This window comes from Hippocampus zosterae, chromosome 1 (genome assembly GCF_025434085.1).
Source record: "Hippocampus zosterae strain Florida chromosome 1, ASM2543408v3, whole genome shotgun sequence".
Classification (NCBI taxonomy): domain Eukaryota; kingdom Metazoa; phylum Chordata; class Actinopteri; order Syngnathiformes; family Syngnathidae; genus Hippocampus; species Hippocampus zosterae.
In genome coordinates this window covers 24,442,303-24,463,571 of record NC_067451.1, presented here as the reverse complement: position 1 = coordinate 24,463,571, position 21,269 = coordinate 24,442,303, and the positions used below count along the sequence as shown (strand labels likewise).

The following is a 21,269-nucleotide window of genomic DNA, read 5'->3' as shown; positions in this document are numbered from 1 at the left end:
GGGGAGATGGTCCCCGCTCCTCCACCCGGACCAACCGAGGTTCTAAATCATAGTACCGATGAGCCAGCATGGAGACCGTGCCGCGGAGTTCCTTAATGGCTTGGCCCTGCTGACTCATCTGTTGCTCTTGTCGGGAAAGAGCGGACAAAATTTTTTCGAAGTCTGCGGGATCCATGGTGGCCGGAGAATTCTGTCACGTTCTGCCCGAAGCGATTACGATCGCTCCGAGCAGAACAAGGAACTAAAGGGTTGGATCCCCGGAAAAACAGACAACGAAAGAATCTTGTCAAAAAAAAGAGTGTCTTTAATGACAAAAACAGAAAGAGCCCGACAGGGAAAAAACGGTAACACAAAACGCTGGTCAAATAAGGACCAGGAATAACAAAGAAGGAAACTACAACTGAAAACGCTCGCGGAAAACAAGATGACGCGAGGGGGGCCTGAATTGGCGGAAATACAATGAATACAAAATCTAGAAGCGAAACGCGAATAACAAGAGTAATCGGCCGTAAGGCAAAAAGGCAACAGGTCGAACGACAAATAGCGAAATCGAGCGCGAGAGCAATATGGCACGGCGTGGAATTCTCCGGCAGTGAGATGACTGCCGGAGTCTCTAAATAAAGGGGGGTAATCAGCCCGAAATTACGGGCAGGTGTGCCGATGGCGGAGGAGAAAACCCGCCACCTGCTGGCGGACACGCGACGTGACAGCAAGTATGTTGACAAAATGCATGTGTAACAATACAATCAATAAAATACAAAAATATACTGTCCAAAACCGTTTATATAACAAAAACTGCAATTCAGGTGTATGTTTATGTCTTGTGACCCGTTGTAACTGTCATATGCTTGTGCAGGAGTTTTTTGCCTCACTCAAATTATCCTCAAAATGAGGGTAATTCGAGCGTGGGTTTTTTTTCTCCCCCTCTCCCTCCCTTGTGGTTTCTTTCTGACATTCGGATTGAGTGAACGCTGCCGCGTTTTGGCTGCCCACTGCTAAACCTGTATTGTTTAGTGTTTTTTGTTATTGTAAAGTGTCCGTGGGCGTCTTGACAGGCTCTTATAAATCAAATGTATTATTATTATTATTATTATTCCAAAAAAAATCACAACATTAAATACATACAGTATTTTTCTGTCTTGGGTAAAAATGTGTATTTTGGATTGTTTTGTCGGATGCATTCTTTGGTTTATGACAATGTTTGCCTGCGTGTCAAAGAGTTTTCTTGCTAGTTGCAAGTAACTGTCCCGTTGATCACAGATGTCTGGTAATTCTTGTGCATACTGAAGGATTTTTGTTGCCATTTGCATTGCTTCCTTGTTGGATGGTGGCTTTTTATCAGGAGTTCAATCGATGCCTTGTTTTTTAAAGTTTCGTAGATTTGCGTCTTTCCGACCGTCATGTTGCATGGTGGTGGTGGACCCCAAAAAGCGGGCAGGAGGGAGGAACAGGGTGGATTTGAAGAATTGTATTTAAAACAAAGAACACTAAATTCAAAACACACAAAGTCCAAAGTATCAAACAAAAACCATGGCTAAAGCTAAAACATAACGAACTAAACATGACAGAAAACAAGAGCAAACAGCAACACACATGACAGTAACAAGACGCAACAAAGACCCGACACTGAGTGTTCGGGCTGGGAGTCCTTTTAAAGGGCTGATTACCTATGACCAACAGGTGTGCAGCTGCCAGGGGAGACCTACAGTGCCACCTGTTGGTCCCTAAACCGAATCATGACACCGACTCCAAGTGTCTGCTGGATCTTTTTAACTTTGTGTCCAGCCTCGCTCAAACGGATGCATTTCACTGGCGCTCCGCTCCAGTCGTTAGAGTTCTTCTACGTTTCGATGCGATGATCTACACGACGTAAGTGAATAAAGTTCAAATCTTTTGCAATTACAGTAAAACGCACGCAAATAAAAAGTCGCTTACACGTCTTCGTTGAACGGTGAAGCGAACACGTTTCTTCGGTCATGTCGAGTGGGTGCTGCTTTTAAGCTAGTGCTCCAGGACGTAAGTGAATAAAGTTTAAATCTTTCACAATTACAGTAAAACGCATGGCAATAAAAACTCACTTACACGTCGTTTAGAATCTGAGGATCGAAAAACACGAAGTGAAAACTTGTTTCAGCGTTGTGTCTTTTCTGTCGCATCGGGTGGGCGTTGCGTGTATTTAAGCTCCTGCGGCATTACACCTCCATCCGGGTTACGGGTATGGAATTTCCGCTTACGCAAGTTCCGGTAACACGTAATATCGTAGTCAAAATGTTAATGCATAGGTTTTTATTCCAGGTGAAGGATATTCCTTTCCATAGAATTCCGGGAATGGGAATATTTACTGTATATGTTTCCACAAAAATGGGGAAATTGGGGAAGACAATTGGAATGGAAAAAAAAGTTAATACCCAAAATATTTTAAAATGCTGAAAGAAAATATGTGAATCTGCGGGTGATGTGCAATTGTGCAGGGGTAGTCAAGTTGTAATGTCACCATTAACCACTAGATGGCAGACATAGCTCAGTTGTACCTACACCAGGTCTATTACTGCTCTATCTACAGTATGAACAGGCCTAATAACTTTGGGTGGATTTAGAATGATGCAATAATGTAAATTATTGCGTGAGATGATGTTTGTAGAAAAAAAAATGTACAATGCATGTTGGTTTGCTGTTTTGCAGTTTTGTGCCACCATCCTTGATTGGTCTTTTTTTTCTTTTTTTTTTTTTGCAAGAGAGCAAATTGCACTGGGAAAAAAAGTCCTTTTTGTGGTTATTTTGTTGTTTTCTTCAAAACCTTAATTTTTGGGTTAGGATAGCAGATCTTTTATATCTGCATTGAGAGGAGTATTTTCAAAAATTAAATATATCAAGAGCACATATTTCCCACATATGCACATACTTTTGGACATATTTAAAAAAGCATTTCTCTCTGGTTAGGAATTGTGTGGTCCTATATTGCCACGAGTAGCACCGAGCACCAGCTTGTAAGTTGCCCATTCATTCCTGGTCTAAGTCAGTGGCACTCAATAATACATATATTAATAATAAAATACATAAAAATGATACCCATATAGAACTAAATAATTCCTGTTATATACTGGATTAAAATGTGTTTAGTTCTCACAAATTCACAAATTACTGTTTTTTCTTTTTTTTTTTCTCAAGGGAAGTGTACCTAGAAAGAAATAAAAGTGCCTGATAGAAGCAAGGATGATAAATCATGTCCGAAGAAGCAGCTGTGCTTTTCACTCACCTGGAATTTACCATCCTGTGCTTGGGTGGTTCGCAAGATCTAACCCAGCCAGCCCGCACTCCCCTTTTATGCATGAAAACAAAGGTAACATACAGTACAAGTCTCGTTTAAGTCCACAGATATAACACAGGCACATTCGTGAATAATTGACGTCAGTTATTTAAAAATACATGGGACTCAATTCCTGAGCATTTACTTCATCAAATGATAAATGATCAAAATCACTTCAGCTCCACCTTTCTGGCCAAAAGTCAACAAACCACATGCTGATAATTAACATAATTCATATTGCGTAGACCCATGTTTCTATGCATATGACGCAAGGTCAGCTACTATGTGATGATGTAACATTCTGCCTGAACACAGACGGACACAAAGGATCGGAGTGGAAAGCGTTCTCCAAGTGTCCACTTAACATCTGTGACCTGAGGAGCTCAGCTTGCAGTTGCTTGTAATGAATGAATTTCTGCTTCTGCAATGCCACAGACTGTGTATGCCGTGACTGCACTGAATTTCAAGGTAATGCGGGAGGCTCCTTCCACTTGCTGCGAATCAAGCTGGCTGTATTCACTCCCACAATGTCGCAAATACCCCTTTGTACCATCCCCTATCAATTAAAATACCAAAAGTGAAAAAGCTCCTCCGGTGCACGCAGTTGGCACTTGCCGCACTTGCACTGTGCACAACAAATAGTGTTTTCAGACTCACACCATCACCAGGTGCAAATCGAACAACATGCTGCTTGAAAGTCAGGCAAGTACACCACTACACCATCAGTGACATACAGTGCTCAAGATAATAGCAGTCAAGTGTAGCGCAATGGTCCCGGGCTGCAGTAGCACTTGTCAAGTTGCCATGCAATACAGATGCGAAGCACATCTCAGAAAGAGTGGATTGGATACACGGATGATCAGAATCTTCCATTTTGTGTAATGGAATAATGAATGCGCAGCAGGGTGGCATTGTTGTTAGCAATTGTGCTTCACACTTCTGAGGTTTTGGCTCAGCTCTGGCCCTTCCAGTGCTCACGGAGACCAGATGTGTTTTAACACATTGCTGTTACTTTGAACACCAAGTATCGCAAGTACATTTCTTTTGCATCCGTAGGTTGCATGAAGTGAATAATTACATTTGCCCTGATCCTTTCATCAGATCTCCAGCAGTTGCTGATCATACCGATGATCTTTGAGCCTTCCCTGTACTGTTCGCGGCCGTTCCCTTTGAGGCTTCCAAGTGTCCAAGCGCGAGTCTCGCCGAGGTCAGGTGGCTGCTGGGATAATGCTTAACTGATGTTGGCTGTCAATAGCCATTCACCGGGAGAAAAGTGGTGCGCCTGTTCAGTAAATTACACAGTGCGGCATGAGCAGCCAGGTTCAAAACAACCTGACCCCGCTGTTGTTGGGAGAAACAATAGAACAATGACTCCAATCAGCTCCTGCTGCAGCCGTGTGTTTCGTGCCGCTGACTGCAACACACCCTTTCCAATGGTGCACTGCTGCGGCTATTCGCTCGCTCTGCCATTGACTCCAAAGTATGATGGAGGGGTGATTGTTATGACGTTCGAGTGTCTCTGTTTTTGATATGCCCCAGTCTCTTGACCTTGACACAGGTGCCACTTCACATTGATGGGAACGATGTCATACAATGGTACCGTAATGCTGGAATATCTTGCAATTTAGAATTCAAGAAACATTTTGGTGAGAAACATGCCACGATGGTTTCACACAGTACTCTCAGTGGCATTCATCTTAGTCAGCCATTTTGAGGCTTTGAGCAGCTGAATTTACCCTGAAGCAGATGCATTCAGAGTAGAAGCGACTCCAGTTTTGTCTCAGGGCTTTTGTCTCGCAAATGTCTTGATTGTTGCAGATGAGTGCCAACAGCTCTGTAAATGACTGAGAAGTGTTACTTTTTTGCTAATGCCGTCTAATGACATTTGCTTCTCATGCTAGTTGCTTAGCCGCTGACTGGTTAGCTGATAAGTGCTGTGTTGTGATGGTAAGTGTTTCATGTGTGATTTGAGGATGTATGTAAAAAAATAATGGTTTATTTATTTAATTATGTATTTATTTGTCTTCTACAGCATTTAATATTCAACTATCGTCATACTCACTTTGTTTACTTACCAGTGCATTTATTTTAGTGAGTGTGGGAGTGTCCACATTGTTCCCCTTTTTCCTTAACCGTGTCCCTCTCACGGCTTCTGCAAGCATGCACGGGAGCAGTACGAGAAGCTGTCCATCATGCACAAGAACATGCAGAAGCTCTACGAGAACACGGGTAGTTATTTTGCCTTCGACCCGCAAGTCCTCAGCGTGGAAGATTTCTTCGGGGACCTGTCCAACTTCCGCATCCTCTTTTTGGTGAGTTAACAATGTATCAAAAAGTTTGACACCTTCCCCTCCTGAGTACATTGCAAAGGTGTATCACGATGCAGTTTGATGAAAACACTATTTGAAAGAAGGCATTACTTAGTCAATCAATTGTACTTATTGTAAGCTGCTTGCATATGGACTTGATGTCTTCTTTTGGGACTTTAGTTGCTAAATAATCTTCCAATTGTACTTGGCAATACCTGCTCAAGCTTTGTGTGCATGTGCAAACTCACAAATTCCAAACAACACTCCAAAACTTTACCAAATGTTGCCATAAAATCAAAGCAGTAGAGCGAGTACGGAGTGGGAAAAAAAGGTACCGGTAATTCTCATAATAGATCTACCGTAGCACATAAGAGTGTGAGCACTATGTTCTTTGAAAATGGCACATTTTAGAACAATTATTCCACATCACACCTTTGTCTTTTTGTTGTTCTTGCCTTTCACTTGACATTAAGCATAATGCATGGCATCTAATATTCTTCCATAAGTGTCCCATTCTATCTGTATGAGTCACCAAACACCGATTGGCCACTCTTTGTAGGGAAATAGTAAGCTTTTTTTCTCCCCACAATGGAGGAAATTCAGGTTATTGCAGCAGTGACACCAGAGAGTAATAATAATAAATATGAAAACAAATACCTGTGTTCTCAATGCACAACACGGGACACTGGGATTCACATAAATAATAGGCAGTGAAGAAGGAAAATATTTTGTTGTCGTAAGGTAAATAGTACTTCATTGCAGAACAACAACAACAGCAAAAAACACAATAATTACTCCCTTGGTTGATGAGTAGATTAAACATATATTTGATCTCCATTGGCAGCCTCCCAAAATTGTCAGGAAGGAAGCAACGGTGTCCACAAGGCATTCTCCCATGCTGTATTTACTCCCCATTAGAAACACCAAGGTCGTCTTGTCTGAATCCTTCTCCTCTCTTCACTCTGATCCCCATCTGAGACCAACTTTTCATCTTCCCGCCCTCCTCCAATCCCCCTCCCCACAATCAAAGTGTAACTGCACACAACACTCCGCTCCCTCAAGGCTCCCCGTGTTGCAGGTCTCTAAAAGAGGCATCCACCCAAGAAAATAAATTATTCTCTCAAGCAAATAGCTGCATATGAATATTTTATTACCTATTTCAACTTCCCTGCTATGAATAAGGGGAGGATATTGTGAGCGGGCCACGGGGATACTGTGTGACTAAAATGTCTGAAAATAGGGGCAACGTGTTGCTTATAAGGTAATGTAAATTTATGTTAAAAGAAGTTACTAGCTGTGATCAGCTTCCCCTCTCTCAGAGTCATATAAACATTACTGATTGTGTAAATTTTAAAACAAGAAAATAAATTAGTGTTAAAAAAATGTTTCTGTGAAAATGTTGTAGGTCAAAGACAAAAATGGGCATCATTTATTATGGGAAAGGAAAACTAAAAAATGTGTTTTCTTCTGATAATTAGTTATGGCACGCGACATGCTGCAGCCATTTAGCATAAACAATATCAGGGGGTGCCACATAATGGTGACTGCCCTGGAGCAGTCGCTGTTTGCCCAATTTTACTCAGGCTTTGCTATGGAAATGACTAAAAGCCCCAGCAATTGATCTCTGCTTTCATCCTTCTGGGTTCCGAAAAGACATTTTATGTTTTTTGGTGCATAGCTGTTTTTCAAATCATCTCGTACCATCGTCGAGCCAAATCCTGATTGACAGACGGCCGACCAAGTGGCTCACCCTACCAGAATGTTTTTCAAATCTGAATATGTTTTTCTTCAGCAAAGGGGAATATCAAAACTGTGAATGCTAAAAATGGACTCCTAGGATAAAACGTGGCCAATGCAGTCTGAGAGTCCTTCAAAATTGCTCTTTATGGACATTAGTCTTTACAGCATTGACACTGTAGTCCTCACTTCATTTTCCTTCTGTTTCATGTTCCTGTCATCCTTCACTGTGCGGCCAGAGAAATATTTATTTCGGCGTGCGCACACACACAAGTATGAATTTGTTAATTTAATGTGGCTGCCATATTCAGGAGGCGAGCGAATTGCTGTGGCTGGGTCTGCATGCGTAATCCTGACCAGGAGCATTGGGGATGAGGATTTTTCCCGTTAATGAGTTATCAAAGCACAGCAGATGGGCTGGGATGAGCGAACAGTCTTTCTTGTTAATTGAGTGACTTTCAAATAAGTCCAAAAGAACCAGAGTGGGTTTGCAAAGTAGCACATTAGAGCATCTCGCACAGATTAGAATGATGATTTCTATGTTTCGTGTATTGAATTCATACCCCATTCCGTGCTGAGCCGCTCATTTAAAAGCTGGCATATTCTTTCCCAATATAACACATTATCATGATAAAACTCATTGAAGATGATTCTGTCTCACACACTGTCAGGTTTGTCCAATTTGACACTCAGGAATAAACAAAAGGAAGAGACAGGAGACTAGATTCTGGTACCAGGAGGGAACGAGGAGAAGCGTTCGGTTTCAGTTCTCGGCACCTAACCCGTCGATCTCCCCGTTCACCTCCTCATTTATTGGGAAAGCTACTACATAGGTGCGTCCAACCTAAAGGGTGAGGGCTGTTGAACACACACTGAACTTGTTTTACTATGTGTGTTTATGTGAGTGCAAATTACGTATGTGTGCAATTGTCACAAAAACATCACGCCGCAGCTGGTGTTGATGGCTCCATTCACTGTCCAACCTTGCTCACTGTTTAGTCTCAACATTTATCTCTTCCCAACCACGTCCTCGGAGAGGTGGCTGCGTCCCTAAACTTCCACACAGTGCACCAAACACTCTTGATTATAAAAGTGAGTATATAATGGATAAAATGTGAGTACATAATAAAGAATGTATCTTTATGAAAAGCAGAAGCGTTCTTCATTGCAGGCATAGTCAATTCATGATTGCAAGCATAAGCGTTCTTCTTTGCAAGCATAATCAATTTATCATGTCTGTATGTATGATGACTAAAAATAATAAATCCAACACGCACACACACACACACACACACACACACACAGCGCACGCACGCACGCACGCACACACGCACGCACACACACACATACATACAACACATACAACATATTTCAACCCGAAGAAGTCATTTATTGAGCTGGAATCAAACTTTGCAGCGCTACACTGTGAAGCCGACGCGCGAACCAGTCAACCACCGGGCTAAGTGAATACATTCCCCAAAAAACGTTTTCAAAGGTTAAAACAATTACTGTCACAGTTTGTATATTTCAACATATATTTGGATATACCTTATCAACTTAACAATCTGTGAACCAGTATATCACTTATTTTCCACACACACACATCAACAGAAACACAACATATATTGGCTCACAGTGTAAAAAACAGATGGCTAATAAACACATTTTCTGCTGAAAGACCAGGCGGCTTCTAGTTTGTAATATCAGTAATATCAGTCCAGCAGTTGGAATATATATATACCTACACGGTATGTACCACCGGACCATAACTGAAGTGGCCGATCACAAGAAGTCCTATCAGTGGCTAGAGAGGGCTGGCCTGAAGGACAGCACAGAGGCACTCATCCTGGCTGCTCAGGAGCAGGCCCTGAGCACCAGAGCCATTGAGGCCCAGATATACCACACCAGACAAGACCCAAGGTGTTGGTTGTGCAAAGAGGCACCTGAGACGATCCAACACATAACTGCAGGGTGTAAGATGCTGGCAGGGAAAGCCTACATGGAACGCCATAACCAGGTGGCTGGCATAGTCTACCGAAACATCTGTGCAGAGTATGGACTGGAAACACCAAGGTCAAAATGGGAAACACCTCCGAAGGTGGTGGAGAATGACCAAGCAAAGATCCTGTGGGACTTCCAGATCCAGACTGACAAGATAGTAAAGGCGAACCAACCAGATATCGTGATCATAGATAAAGGGCAAAGGAAAGCTGTTGTAGTGGATGTAGCAGTCCCAAATGATGGAAACATCAGAAAGAAGGAACACGAGAAACTCGAGAAATACCAAGGGCTCAGAGATATATAGCTCAGTTGGTAAGGCATCGGTTTGGCATAAGGGAGACTGGTTCGAATCCCGCTTGGGGCATAAAAATTAGCACATAACAACATCCAGTGTGGGTCCTTGGGCAAGATCCTTCACGCCAATGCCTACCTCATACAATGATGAGAGACAATAAAATGAATGACGGCTCAGACGTCGCCCGGCCAAACAAGGTCTGCGTCAGGTGCTGGGGAACCAGAGCGCCTGGAATGGGCTACTGGAACAAAGCGGAGATGGGCGAGATTCAATAACATGGCTCTGTTGGAATGCTACTACTCAAGCAATCCTAGTCAGAGGGGTTACATGCAGAGAATGTGGGCTAAATGGTTACTTCGAAACCCACAGTCACGGTTGACAACGGAACAACTAGTAGCTCAGTGTTCCAACATCCACAAACGGCAACTGCTGTCACAACTTGAGATTGATGAGGTACAACGCAGGTTCCATGGTGAAGGGCCCCAGGCTTTCAGATCAGAGGAGGAGGTCAGACCATAGATGGGAGGCAAGCCCCAATGACTGCAAATGATGAGATTGGGAGGACAGTCCCAATGAAGGAAATGCTTAGCGAGGCAGCAACTGACCTGAAAGCTAAGATCATGGCGAGAATGAAAGCTGGGCAACCTAGAAACCGATTACAACGACTATGTGAAGTACCACCTGAAAGTCTCATGGAAAGTGTGAATGCAGCACTGAGGGCGATACCTACAGTAACGATCACGGAAACCAATGAGTTGATATACGCTTCAGCATCAGTGATCCTAGAGACTCTTGGCTATAAGAGCAACCATGAGATACATTACCCACCATGGAAAAGACGGCTGAAGGCTCAGATCAAGGCGGCCGGGAAAGATGTGAGTCAATTGACGGAGGCCCAGAGAGGTGTGATGAAAAGGCCGATACCCGAGAGGTACATCCAGATGACCATACCTGAAGCACTCAAAACTGCCAAACAAAGGCTCCAAGCCTTGTCCAGCCGCCTAAAGCGGTACACGAAAAAGAATGAGGCCAGACGAATAAACAGGCTGTTCGCAACACAACCTGCGAACGTGTACACTCAGTGGCAGGGTCCTAAAAACAGAGCTGACCCACCAAGACTGGAAACTGAAAGGTACTGGAAAGGCATATGGGAGAAGGAGGTTTCACATAACAGCAGTTCACAATGGCTGGAGACCCTGAGAGAGGAGCACAGCAACCTCCCTGAACAGAACCCAGTTACCATAACAGTTGCAGACATACAGGAAAGAGTCTCAGATATGAAGAACTGGACAGCACCAGCCCTGGACATGGTCCACACCTACTGGCTAAAGAAACTCACAGCACTCCATGTGAGCGCCTAGCAGCACAAATGAACCAGCTGCTGAGGGATGGGACTCACCCAGGATGGCTAACCGAAGGGCGAACGATCCTGATCATGAAGGATCCCTCAAAGGGTGCAGTCCCATCCAACTATGGGCCAATAACCTGTCTCTCCACAACATGGAAGCTCATGTCAGGCATCATTGCGGCTAAGATAAGTGGACACATGGATCAATACATGAGCGAAGCACAGAAGGGCATTGGTAGAGATACCAGAGGAGCCAAACATCAGCTCCTGGTTGACAGAACAGTCGCACAAGACTGCAGGTCCCGACATATCAACCTGTGTACACCCTGGATTGATTACAAGAAAGCCTATGACTCGATGCCACATACATGGATCACTGAATGCTTGGAGTAGTATAAGGTGAACATGACCCTCAGAGCCTTTGTTGCGAACTTGATGAGGATGTGGAAAACCACACTTGAAGCCAATGGCAAGCCACTTACCCAAGTGTCCATCAAACAAGTAGCGCTTAGAATCTCCGTCAGAGGCCACAAGTGCATGTGTTGTTGACCAGTCGAAGTTGCATGTAGGTGCTCCTTTACGGACTTCTCAGTTTGCATGTGCAAGCTGTGTGTGCAATTGGGACTGCAGCCGACATAGCACCTTTTCCCGCTTCTTTCCACAGGAGGTGAACCGGGGCACAGAACTTGTCATAAAACACTGCCTGCCTATTGGAAATTTGTGGCCACAAATCACTTTGGCAGCTTTAGGAGGTTACATTTTAACCACACATCTGACCTTTCTTCAATCCCTCATATTTACCTCGATTTTTTTTTCTCAACCGTAAGTGTGTTTGTTTGAGCAGGATTATACAAGCGCTACAGAGCTCATTTTTCCATTATGTTCCGGAGAAGCTATATTTAACTTTGTTCCAGTCCCCGCAACCCCCCGTCCCCAAAATGCTTTCGTTGTACTTTTACATTAGCAAATGTATAATTGAGGTCCTGGCTGTCAGCAGATTCACCAGAAACATTCGGTGGAACACCAATTGATGATTTACTGTGGATGTTGAGCCCTTTCCAGGTCTTCCAAATGTTCCCCAAAAATGCGGATAGTTTACTGGAGTTTACAGTTCCGTGACTGATGCACCTATCTGCCTCTTACTAAATTTACCATGCAGTCCTGCGTACTAATTCAGCAGTATGCGCTGATTCTCTTTAAAATCCCAAGGAATATATCATGTGAAAGTTGACCAATATCAAAGATAGAATGACAACAGTTAAAGCTATGGACATGTTACATTTAGTAGGCCTTCTTAGTATCGGATTTATAGTGCCGTGAAAAAGTATTTGCCCCCTTAGTGATTTCTCTATTCTGTGCATATTTACGCACACATTTTCAGTCAAACCGATTTTAATATGACACAGAGACAACCCTGGGAAATACAAAATGCAGTTTCTAAATGCCAATTTGAATCATTTCCACACACACACACACACACACACACACACACACACACACACACACACACAAATCCAAACCTACCTGTCCCTAATTGAAAAAGTAATTGTCCCCTGAACCAACTAATGGGTTGTGCCACCATTGGCATCAACTCAAGCATTTGTGATAATTGGTGATGAGTCTTACAAATCGCTGTGGAAGGAATTTTGCCCCACTCTTCATCGCAGAATTGCTTCAAATCCTCCATTTGGGGGGGTTTTCAAGTATGAACTGCCAAGGTCACACCATATAATCACAATAGGATTCAAATCTGGACTTTGACTTTGGTGTAATGTTTTTTTTGTTTGTTTGTTTATTTTTTTCTGTTTTATGTGCACGCAAAGTTGATATACATGATGCACAAATCATGTACGAAATAAGTCTTTTTTGAATTGGTTCACAGTTAATGAGATGAAACGGGCCACCTTCATCTTCAGTTTACAACAGTGCCCACCCAAGTTTACAGGATGAATACAGCTATTATTAGTTTTGGGGAATTTGCCAAACTCTTTTCTGGGTTTAAAAATTACTCTGTCAGTCCACACAGTCTACCAAAACAAGACTGTAAACATTTGTGTGAGCTTTTAAAAACCTCTAATCGTTAAAATAAATTTGTTAAAGGTATACAAAAACGGTCACTGTTGCACCCTATCAATAAATCAATTTTGGATCATTAAATGTAAACGTGTCATGCTCAGGAGTGAAGCCACTTTATCAGAAGTCAGTCCTATCAACACACCGTGTGTTTGGCACTTTAACTAATCCAATTTATTGATGTCATATTCATGACATTGAACGTCTTCTCACTGCAGATGACTGCAACTATCGTGATCATCCCCATTTAGGGACCAACAGCATTGAGTTATTTTCCAAGGTCAACTGATGTCATTCTGTAAATATGTTACTTTCATAATCTCAACATACAGTACATCTCAAGAGATAAAAACAATCCATGTACTGTACATGTTTTTGATTTTGAAATCAAATCAGTGCACCCCAACTCAAGCATGTGTGACATTACTACATTTCAGTGAGGTATGAAATATAGCCACTGGTCTAATTATTGAGGTACATGCAGTATCTTACCCCATACAACATACTGTATAGTGTTGCCAAGATCCCTAACATAAAATAAATACCATCAAAGGGACCATTACAGGGGAAAATATCATTCCAAATGGTAAGTGCTGCTATGGTAATTACGGGTTCCACTTGATTAGAGTAGTGTCGCTCTGTTGCATAATCGTGTTTACAGTCACAATTAGTTGTTTGCTTTAGATCACTTTTGCTGGCAGTATTTTTTTCCCGTTTCTAATCTGCATAATTTATGAATTGGTTTCTGTTGTAGATTTTCTTTCAAGCAATGTGGTGTTGCAGACACATCACAATGGTTTCTAGATGACGTAAATCTAGGAGACCCAAAATTAGCGATACACTAAATCAGTGTATACATCATGACTACCATATTTTCTCAAACAGTGGTGTCAGTCGAACAGAATCCATGCTCACATCAATCACCAGATGATGATGTGAATGACTTACCCAAATAGAAACCTTCTCTTTCCCATCAGGGGAAAAAAACTGGGTAGTAAACTGCAGTTACCTTATTTCACAGACACTTTAATTCACTCATTATTTAAAAAGAAAACAAAAAAAGTTTACTGCTGAGCCAATTTGAACTCTGCACACACATTTATTCACTGATATACCACAGTGTCACCATAAACCACACTCAGTTGATTGTATGTGTGTGCGTGTGTGCGCGTGTGCGCGTGCGTGGATGCCTGCCTGCCTGTGTGTGTCTATGTGCATGCGTGCCTGCATGTGTGTTTGTGCTGTTGACTAGCATGATGAACCACTTATTTCACACTTTTTTTTCCATTGCAATCCCTGTAATCCTCACCTTTTAGATACTAACACACACACACACACATTCATCAGGACCATGCTGGGTGTGAGAAGCAGAAGCAGTTGGGCAAAGGTTTTCACACATAATGTCAGTGTAAAGATTGGGCTAAGTGTGTTCTCATTGAAATCTACAGGAAATTGTACCCAAAAAAGTTGGATTGGATTGGATTGGATAAAACTTTATTGTCAAATTTACTGTATGTGTAACATAAACGTCTGAAGAAATATAAAAAGAAACACACTTTCCAACTTTACTTTCAGTTGCATTCAGACTAGATAGTGCCATTTTTGTAATGAAATATTACCGAGCCCTTTCTGAGAGATTGGCAGACCGCAGTAATATTCCTTTAAAATGAATGGAAATTGGCGGCCCGGTAGTCCAGTGGTTAGCACGTCGGCTTCACAGTGCAGAGGTTCCGGGTTCGATTCCAGCTCCGGCCTCCCTGTGTGGAGTTTGCATGTTCTCCCCGGGCCTGCGTGGGTTTTCTCCGGGTGCTCCGGTTTCCTCCCACATTCCAAAAACATGCGTGGCAGACTGATTGAACACTAAATTGTCCCTAGGTGTGAGTGTGAGCGTGGATGGTTGTTCGTCTCTGTGTGCCCTGCGATTGTCTGGCAACCGATTCAGTGTGTCCCCCGCCTACTGCCCGAAGACAGCTGGGATAGGCTCCAGCACCCCCCGCGACCCTAGTGAGGATCAAGCGGTTAGGAAGATGAATGAATGAATGAATGAAATTAAATTAATCAATTCCAGCAACAGCAGTAAACAATGTTTGACCTATATTTTTTTACAGGTGTGTGGTTCAAAAATAAATATAGCACAATATAAAGAAGGGCTGGCTGGAAACACACTGTGTGATAAAATAATAGCATGGTGTGTTGAGACGTGGTGGCAATTTTGGGTGCCCACGGTGAACTTAACTTCAACAATGCTGTTTAGTCATGCAAGCCAAAGACAGCATGTTAAAATGCAAGAGAGGAAAGGGGACTTTTTGGGAAACATTAGCCTACAAAACCTCACAAACGCTTTCACTGCGGCTGCCATTGTTAGCTAGTAAGCTACATAGAGCTCTCTATTCATTGCAAACGACAACCACAATACTAAGAGTACTGTAATATAAAAGTCATTTTGACCGTGTCCATCAAGTTTGAGCATTGCTATCTTTGTGAAGGCAGATTTATGCATCTGATCTCATGAGATTGCATCCAATGAAAAAGCTGTCACAACTAAATCCACATAGGCCTCTGGTATCTGCGATGGGTGCGGTCTCAGTCTGCGCCAGCTCAGCTCCGTGATGAGAAGCAAACACATCTTGTTTGTCTCCAAAGGTCACATAGTTGCATCTTGCTCGGTGTTGGCACAAGAACAAACTGACACATTTGTAAAGGCTGAATTGCTCCTGTTGATTATCTAGCTGCCTCTGACTCCTTCCTGACATTTGGGCCGGTCACGAAGGAGCAGCGGGAAGATATCTCCTCCTCACTCCACGAGACGGCTTGACGCTCTGCAACGGCTGCTCCACTTTCTTTTCTTTTCACACATCGTGGCATGATGTGCTGCATTATGACACATGTAGCTATCATTTTTAAAATAGTTTAGTTAATACCTCACAGCCTCATGCCATCTCCTGCTTGAAGTAATTTTTTTACATTGTCATAAGTATTAAGACGTGAAAGCACTAACGCTAGGTCTTAACTTTAAATTAATTACTAATTAAACATGATACCAGCAGCATGCAGGGACAATTTTTGTTGCAGGTTATTCATTTTTTTTAAAGAAAATTATCTTTTACAAAGCCCTCGATTGTCAGACTCCTACATGGATGGTGGATTTCGTCACTTTGTTTTCCTGTGACATCCATTTACTGACTGCCTTTTAATGCTCTCAAATGTAAATAAAATCAAAAAGTGATTGTGAAATTGAGATTTATTATGATTACTTTTTTTTACTACCTTTAAAATTTCAACATTGTTTTGTAAATGTATGACTATACTTCAATAATGTCTGGGACCTGACGATTTTCTTCCAACCAAAGCATTTTTTCCTGTGTATGCAGGCAAGGTTTTTTTTTTATTTTTTTTTTATGTTTCAATAAAATCCAGAACCTTTTTGGCTATAGAAGGTTTGTTTGGTGCAAGCAAAACATCGCTCATTACCAAAAGAACACCATACCTGAAGTGAAGCATGCTTTTGGCATCATCATGTTTTAGGGTTGTTTTTCTTCAGTTGCACTCGGGGCCTTATACGAGGTGGAGAGGATCATAAACAGTTGGAAGTAGCAGTCAATGTTATCCAGAACGCGTTGAGACTTCTGCTAGAAAGAAAACTAAACCATGAAAAGCCTACAAGAGCAAATTGAAGTGGGGCCAATGAGAGGCACTTTAAATGGTGGCAGGTGTGCGGTGACTCCAATTTCAAATGAGTGCAAAAGTGCTTGGTTGATTCTGAAAACAGCCACATGCCTGTTGGAGTGTACACACGTATGCAACGTGTTTTCATTTGTCCCTCTTGGAAATGATTCCAAATACAATGCAATTATGTTGGACAGGGTGGCATTACTATTGTATAACATCTTGAAACAATTCATGTTGGTCTTAGGTTTTAGTGATGTAATAAACTGACATTGAACAGGGTTGTGAAGAATTTATTTTATTTTCATTGACATACCTTTCTGTGCAAAAATCTTTTCAAGCCAAATAAAGTGGAGCATATTCATATTAAAATCTGAATTTAACAACATCCACTAAAATTTGTAGAAATTAAAAAAGATATGTGGCTTGCCTGAACGTTTGTGGGTTTATTAATCGATATGATGACAAAAATATGCCATCAAAACTGCCATATTTTTCATTCATTGTTGCCACTGTATGAGCTCTCCTCCAGCTATGTCAGTCATGTCAAAGTCATTTTTGTCACGGGCCACTTCCCTCCGAGGGTCGTTATGATAACCACAAAAATGTTTAATCACATCATTACTTTTATGGGTAAAAAAAATATTGCAAAATCGTTACATTTTTTTAGCAAGGATTATGCGAGTTGACACGTGATTTTTTTTTGGGGGGGGGCACACAAAATGATGTGGTGGGCCACATCTGGCCCCGGGCCTTGAGTTTGACACCAGTGATCTATTTAAATATTTAAAGTAAAGAAGATGCCACATCGATTATATAACCTTATATCCCCCCCCCTCACCCTTCCCAAAAAAGTGCTCATACACTTGAAATGATTTGTTGTTGATTCCGGCATCAATCCATCTCGGAATACACATTTTCCGCTGATGGCAAGTTGCAGTTTTCTGAAAACGACACTCAAAGAGTGGTGGCAGAAGTCACAATTCATCTGTGCGTGTGTGTGTGTGTGTGTGTGTGTGTTTGTGTGTGCGTGCGCGCGTGCGCGTGCGTTTCCTCATCAGGAAGCCGTGAAAGAGAACCACAAAAAGAGAGAGATGGAGGAGAAGATCAAGAGAGCCAGGCTTGCGAAGGAAAAAGCAGAGCGTGAGAAGCAGGAGCGCCAGCAAAAGAAGAAGAAGCTGATTGACATGAACAAAGGTGCGTCACTTCTCTACAAAGATGCCGGCAAGGCGCGCTGGGAGTTTGGGAGCAGAGCGAAAGAGTTGCGGATGAGGGCTTGTGTGGAGTCTTGCTTTATAAGTGATGTAGGTCATGAGATGAGATTACGCCTATGATTTCATAATTGACAGATGGACACTTATTCTTATTCTGAGATAGTTGGTAAATTCTATTTCTGTTCAACCAATGAATGCAGGAAGGCAAAAAAAATTTTTAAAAAACCTTATGTAGTGTCCTATTACTTGATGTCTCAAACTGTCCAAGCCTGCTCACCAATACATTTGACCAGCTTGAAAGTTCTTACAAAAGTCCCACTCGGTATGTTGTACAAGAAAGTCTGCCATGAGTCAGCAATTTTCGGGTTTACACTCAGCGTTGTTCGGGCTTATGTTCTGTCGATTTTATTATTATTATTATTTTTTTTTTTTTACTGGATAAAAAAATACATTGTTTTCAGCGTACAACAACAGTTCATTAAAAAAAGCAGATGTTTCTTTTTACAGCGATATCAACAAAGATATCAATCTAAATGAGAAGCATAATAATAAAATGTCTGGCATTTTCAGTTATAAAATAAAAACCGCAGAAAATGACTTTTCAAAGTGCACACTTTCAAGTTTCGGATAGCTGTAGCTTCGTAGTGCAGCCAGAGCAGAAGATCATCAATACCAAACAGCATTGTGCAAAAGTGGCAGTGCTCTGAAAACAAACGCAAACGTTCTGTTCTACGTTTGTGAAATCTGGATGCTTGTAGTGTAGCCAGAGCAGTAGTTGAAGGGTACACAATCTTACAGTGCAAACATTGCAATGATATCAAAATAAAAACAAACATCGACATTCTGTTTCAAGTTCCAGAAATCTACATCCTCCTCGTGTAAACAAAACTTGCAATCTGAATGAGTCAAATTAAGTATCAATCATACAGAGTGACTCTCCCAAAATATTTATATATTCCTAGATGACTTTGATTTTTCTTTTCACATTTTACCCCAACTGGTTCATTGATATCTTTGTTGACTCTCATTTTTACAATTTTGAGTACAGTACATACATACTCTTGTCATTTTTTTATGATGGGATGAGCAAGTGAGCTAATGAACTATACAATGGGAGAGATTGGTTGTGTTTGCATCAGGGCAGGGGACCTTTGTGTGACATACAGTAGTATTTTACGTACGCCCATTTGGTGCTCCGCATTGGACTTCCTGAACCCAAAATGTAAGCAAGCCAAAGATGGACCAGTGCCTCTCGGCTTGCATGGGACTGACTGATAAAGATGCAACCTCTATTTCAGGCACCACAATTTTGCCTCCCTTGTTCTCCATATTCGAACCTGCGTGTGTTAAATAAAAGAAAAGTAAAAGCAGCGCCATATCACAAATTCCGGCTAGCTGCCGTGAAGCAAACTAGAACTAGAAGACACAAATGTTGTGGCATTACTTCTTATGCAAAAACAGTTTCTCATTGTTTTATTGTCCTTTATGTTAGTGCGAAGGACAGACATTGGCCGAATCCGTTCTATGTTGTCCGAATATCATTCCTGATTTGTGTCCAGATGCTCTTTGTAAAGCTAAAGCACAATTACCCGAGGAACAAAACATCACTTAAATGTGATGCCTAGATATGCTGAGATATTCTTTGACGCCACAACTATTTGACTTAAGTGTCCATTCAGTCCATTAGCAATGGGGGGCATCAGATGCTTATTTTTATTACTTAGTGGTTCAGTTGTGTCATGCAATGCGATCACGCCACCTCTGTCGCCCAGTGGTGATGCAAAATAATACTGAAAGAGCATTCCTGTCCAAATTTGGATGAGTGGGCTATGTAAGGTGACTTATTGCAATTACAGTACCACTATTTCCACACACACCCGCATCCAGCCATATACCCCACCCCGAAGCAATACCAGTAAACTGTGTGTTGATCAGCATGAGTTGCACTGGCATGAAAAATAAGAGCAGCAGAGCGGGATGCTTGTGTTGAGCTCTGCCAATGACATTGAGAAGGAATTTCAAGCCTGAAGGCCCTTTGCAAGCAGTCAGTCTGCTCTTTTGTCCTTTTTTTGGGATTTCCACATTTCACTTGCTACTAAATGTCAGCTTCCAGCCAATGACCTCACAGCCGTATGGGGAAGTGTGACAAGTGTCTTCAGTATGCCACAAATCCTCCAAGATAATTGATGCATGCAACACTGGATCTTTTTTTTTTTTTTTTTTTTTACTGAGCAGTGACCCTTTTGAAAGCTTCACTTTTAATAATCCAACACGGATGTGAGTGAAGGAGTCTGTCGAGCACACCAGATGGAGAAGGATAAAGAAGCAGCTATAATATTAAATATTTCTGCCATAGCAGATTTTGATCTTACTTTGTGAATGCCATAATATGGCTCACATGAATTAAACATAAGGATGACATGGGCAACGTCGCCTGCAGGAGATAGCGATGCGAGGGTTGTCCTCCACTTTGCGAAGAGAAAAAAAGCTACCTTGTTGCAGTGTCCTGATCATTCTAACCTTGACACAGTACACACAGTTTTAAATTAGAGATGGCAGGCTGTCATTCTTTGTGGAACCTTGAATGGCCTGCATAACAAAGGGAATTAGAGAAAGGAAAATGTTTTTGTTCAATAGCAATGCAAAATTTGGAGGTTTAATAACAAAGACACGTTTTTTTCACCACAAAACTTTGGAAGTTGTATATGACAGATAGTGTTCTGCTCGCTTCATGTTTTTATGTCATTGTTTCGTCACTCCCCATGCTCCTTTTGAAATCGCTGTCATTACATTGTCCGCAGAATCCCCATGAGGTTAAGACTGTATGTTAACTTGTCCATGACAGTGCCATTTGTGAAGGCCGACAACTGCAAGAGACTAAATGTAAAACACCCTAATTTGGGAGTTATTCAATGATTAAAATTTTGGGGAAATCTGGTTGAGATCTTCTAAGTGCTTGAAACAAAGAATGTCGTCGTCACCGGGTTGAAATTCATCCACTTTGTGAGAATGAAACTATTTGGTGCCAATTTTCTGGTCCGTATGTGTGCCCTATTCTTTTCTTTTGGCCACTCAAATGACTGTTTGCCTGAAAGTCAACAGTGCATTGCCAGACAGCGCCGAGGCATTTCGTCGAATAACTCGACAATAGCAAAGAGCAGTTAACGGGACAGTCAACAGTGTAAATGACGTCACTCGCCGGATATTGCCAAACAAAAGCTTTTTTCATAGTTAATTAAGAGTGTTGCTATGGGTCTAACTATGAAACTGGGTGGGTTGTGTTAATAAACACAAAAATAAATAAATGAATAACGTATGC

General features: G+C 41.8%; 1 protein-coding gene and 1 long non-coding RNA gene across 8 annotated transcripts in view; one reads left to right on the top strand and one right to left on the bottom strand.

Moving 5' to 3' along the window:
- Nucleotides 1–21,269, top strand: part of diaph2 (diaphanous-related formin 2) — a 471,059-nt gene that overhangs the window by 353,279 nt on the left and 96,511 nt on the right. For all 7 annotated transcript variants that reach the window (XM_052073363.1, XM_052073392.1, XM_052073354.1 and 4 more), the window contains 2 exons: nt 5,455–5,619; nt 17,798–17,933. In XM_052073363.1, coding sequence (XP_051929323.1) covers nt 5,455–5,619; nt 17,798–17,933 — 301 coding nt within the window. The remainder of the gene's footprint in view (nt 1–5,454; nt 5,620–17,797; nt 17,934–21,269) is intronic.
- Nucleotides 1–21,269, bottom strand: part of LOC127608270 (uncharacterized) — a 147,591-nt gene that overhangs the window by 97,513 nt on the left and 28,809 nt on the right. The gene's annotated exons all lie outside the window — the stretch shown is intronic.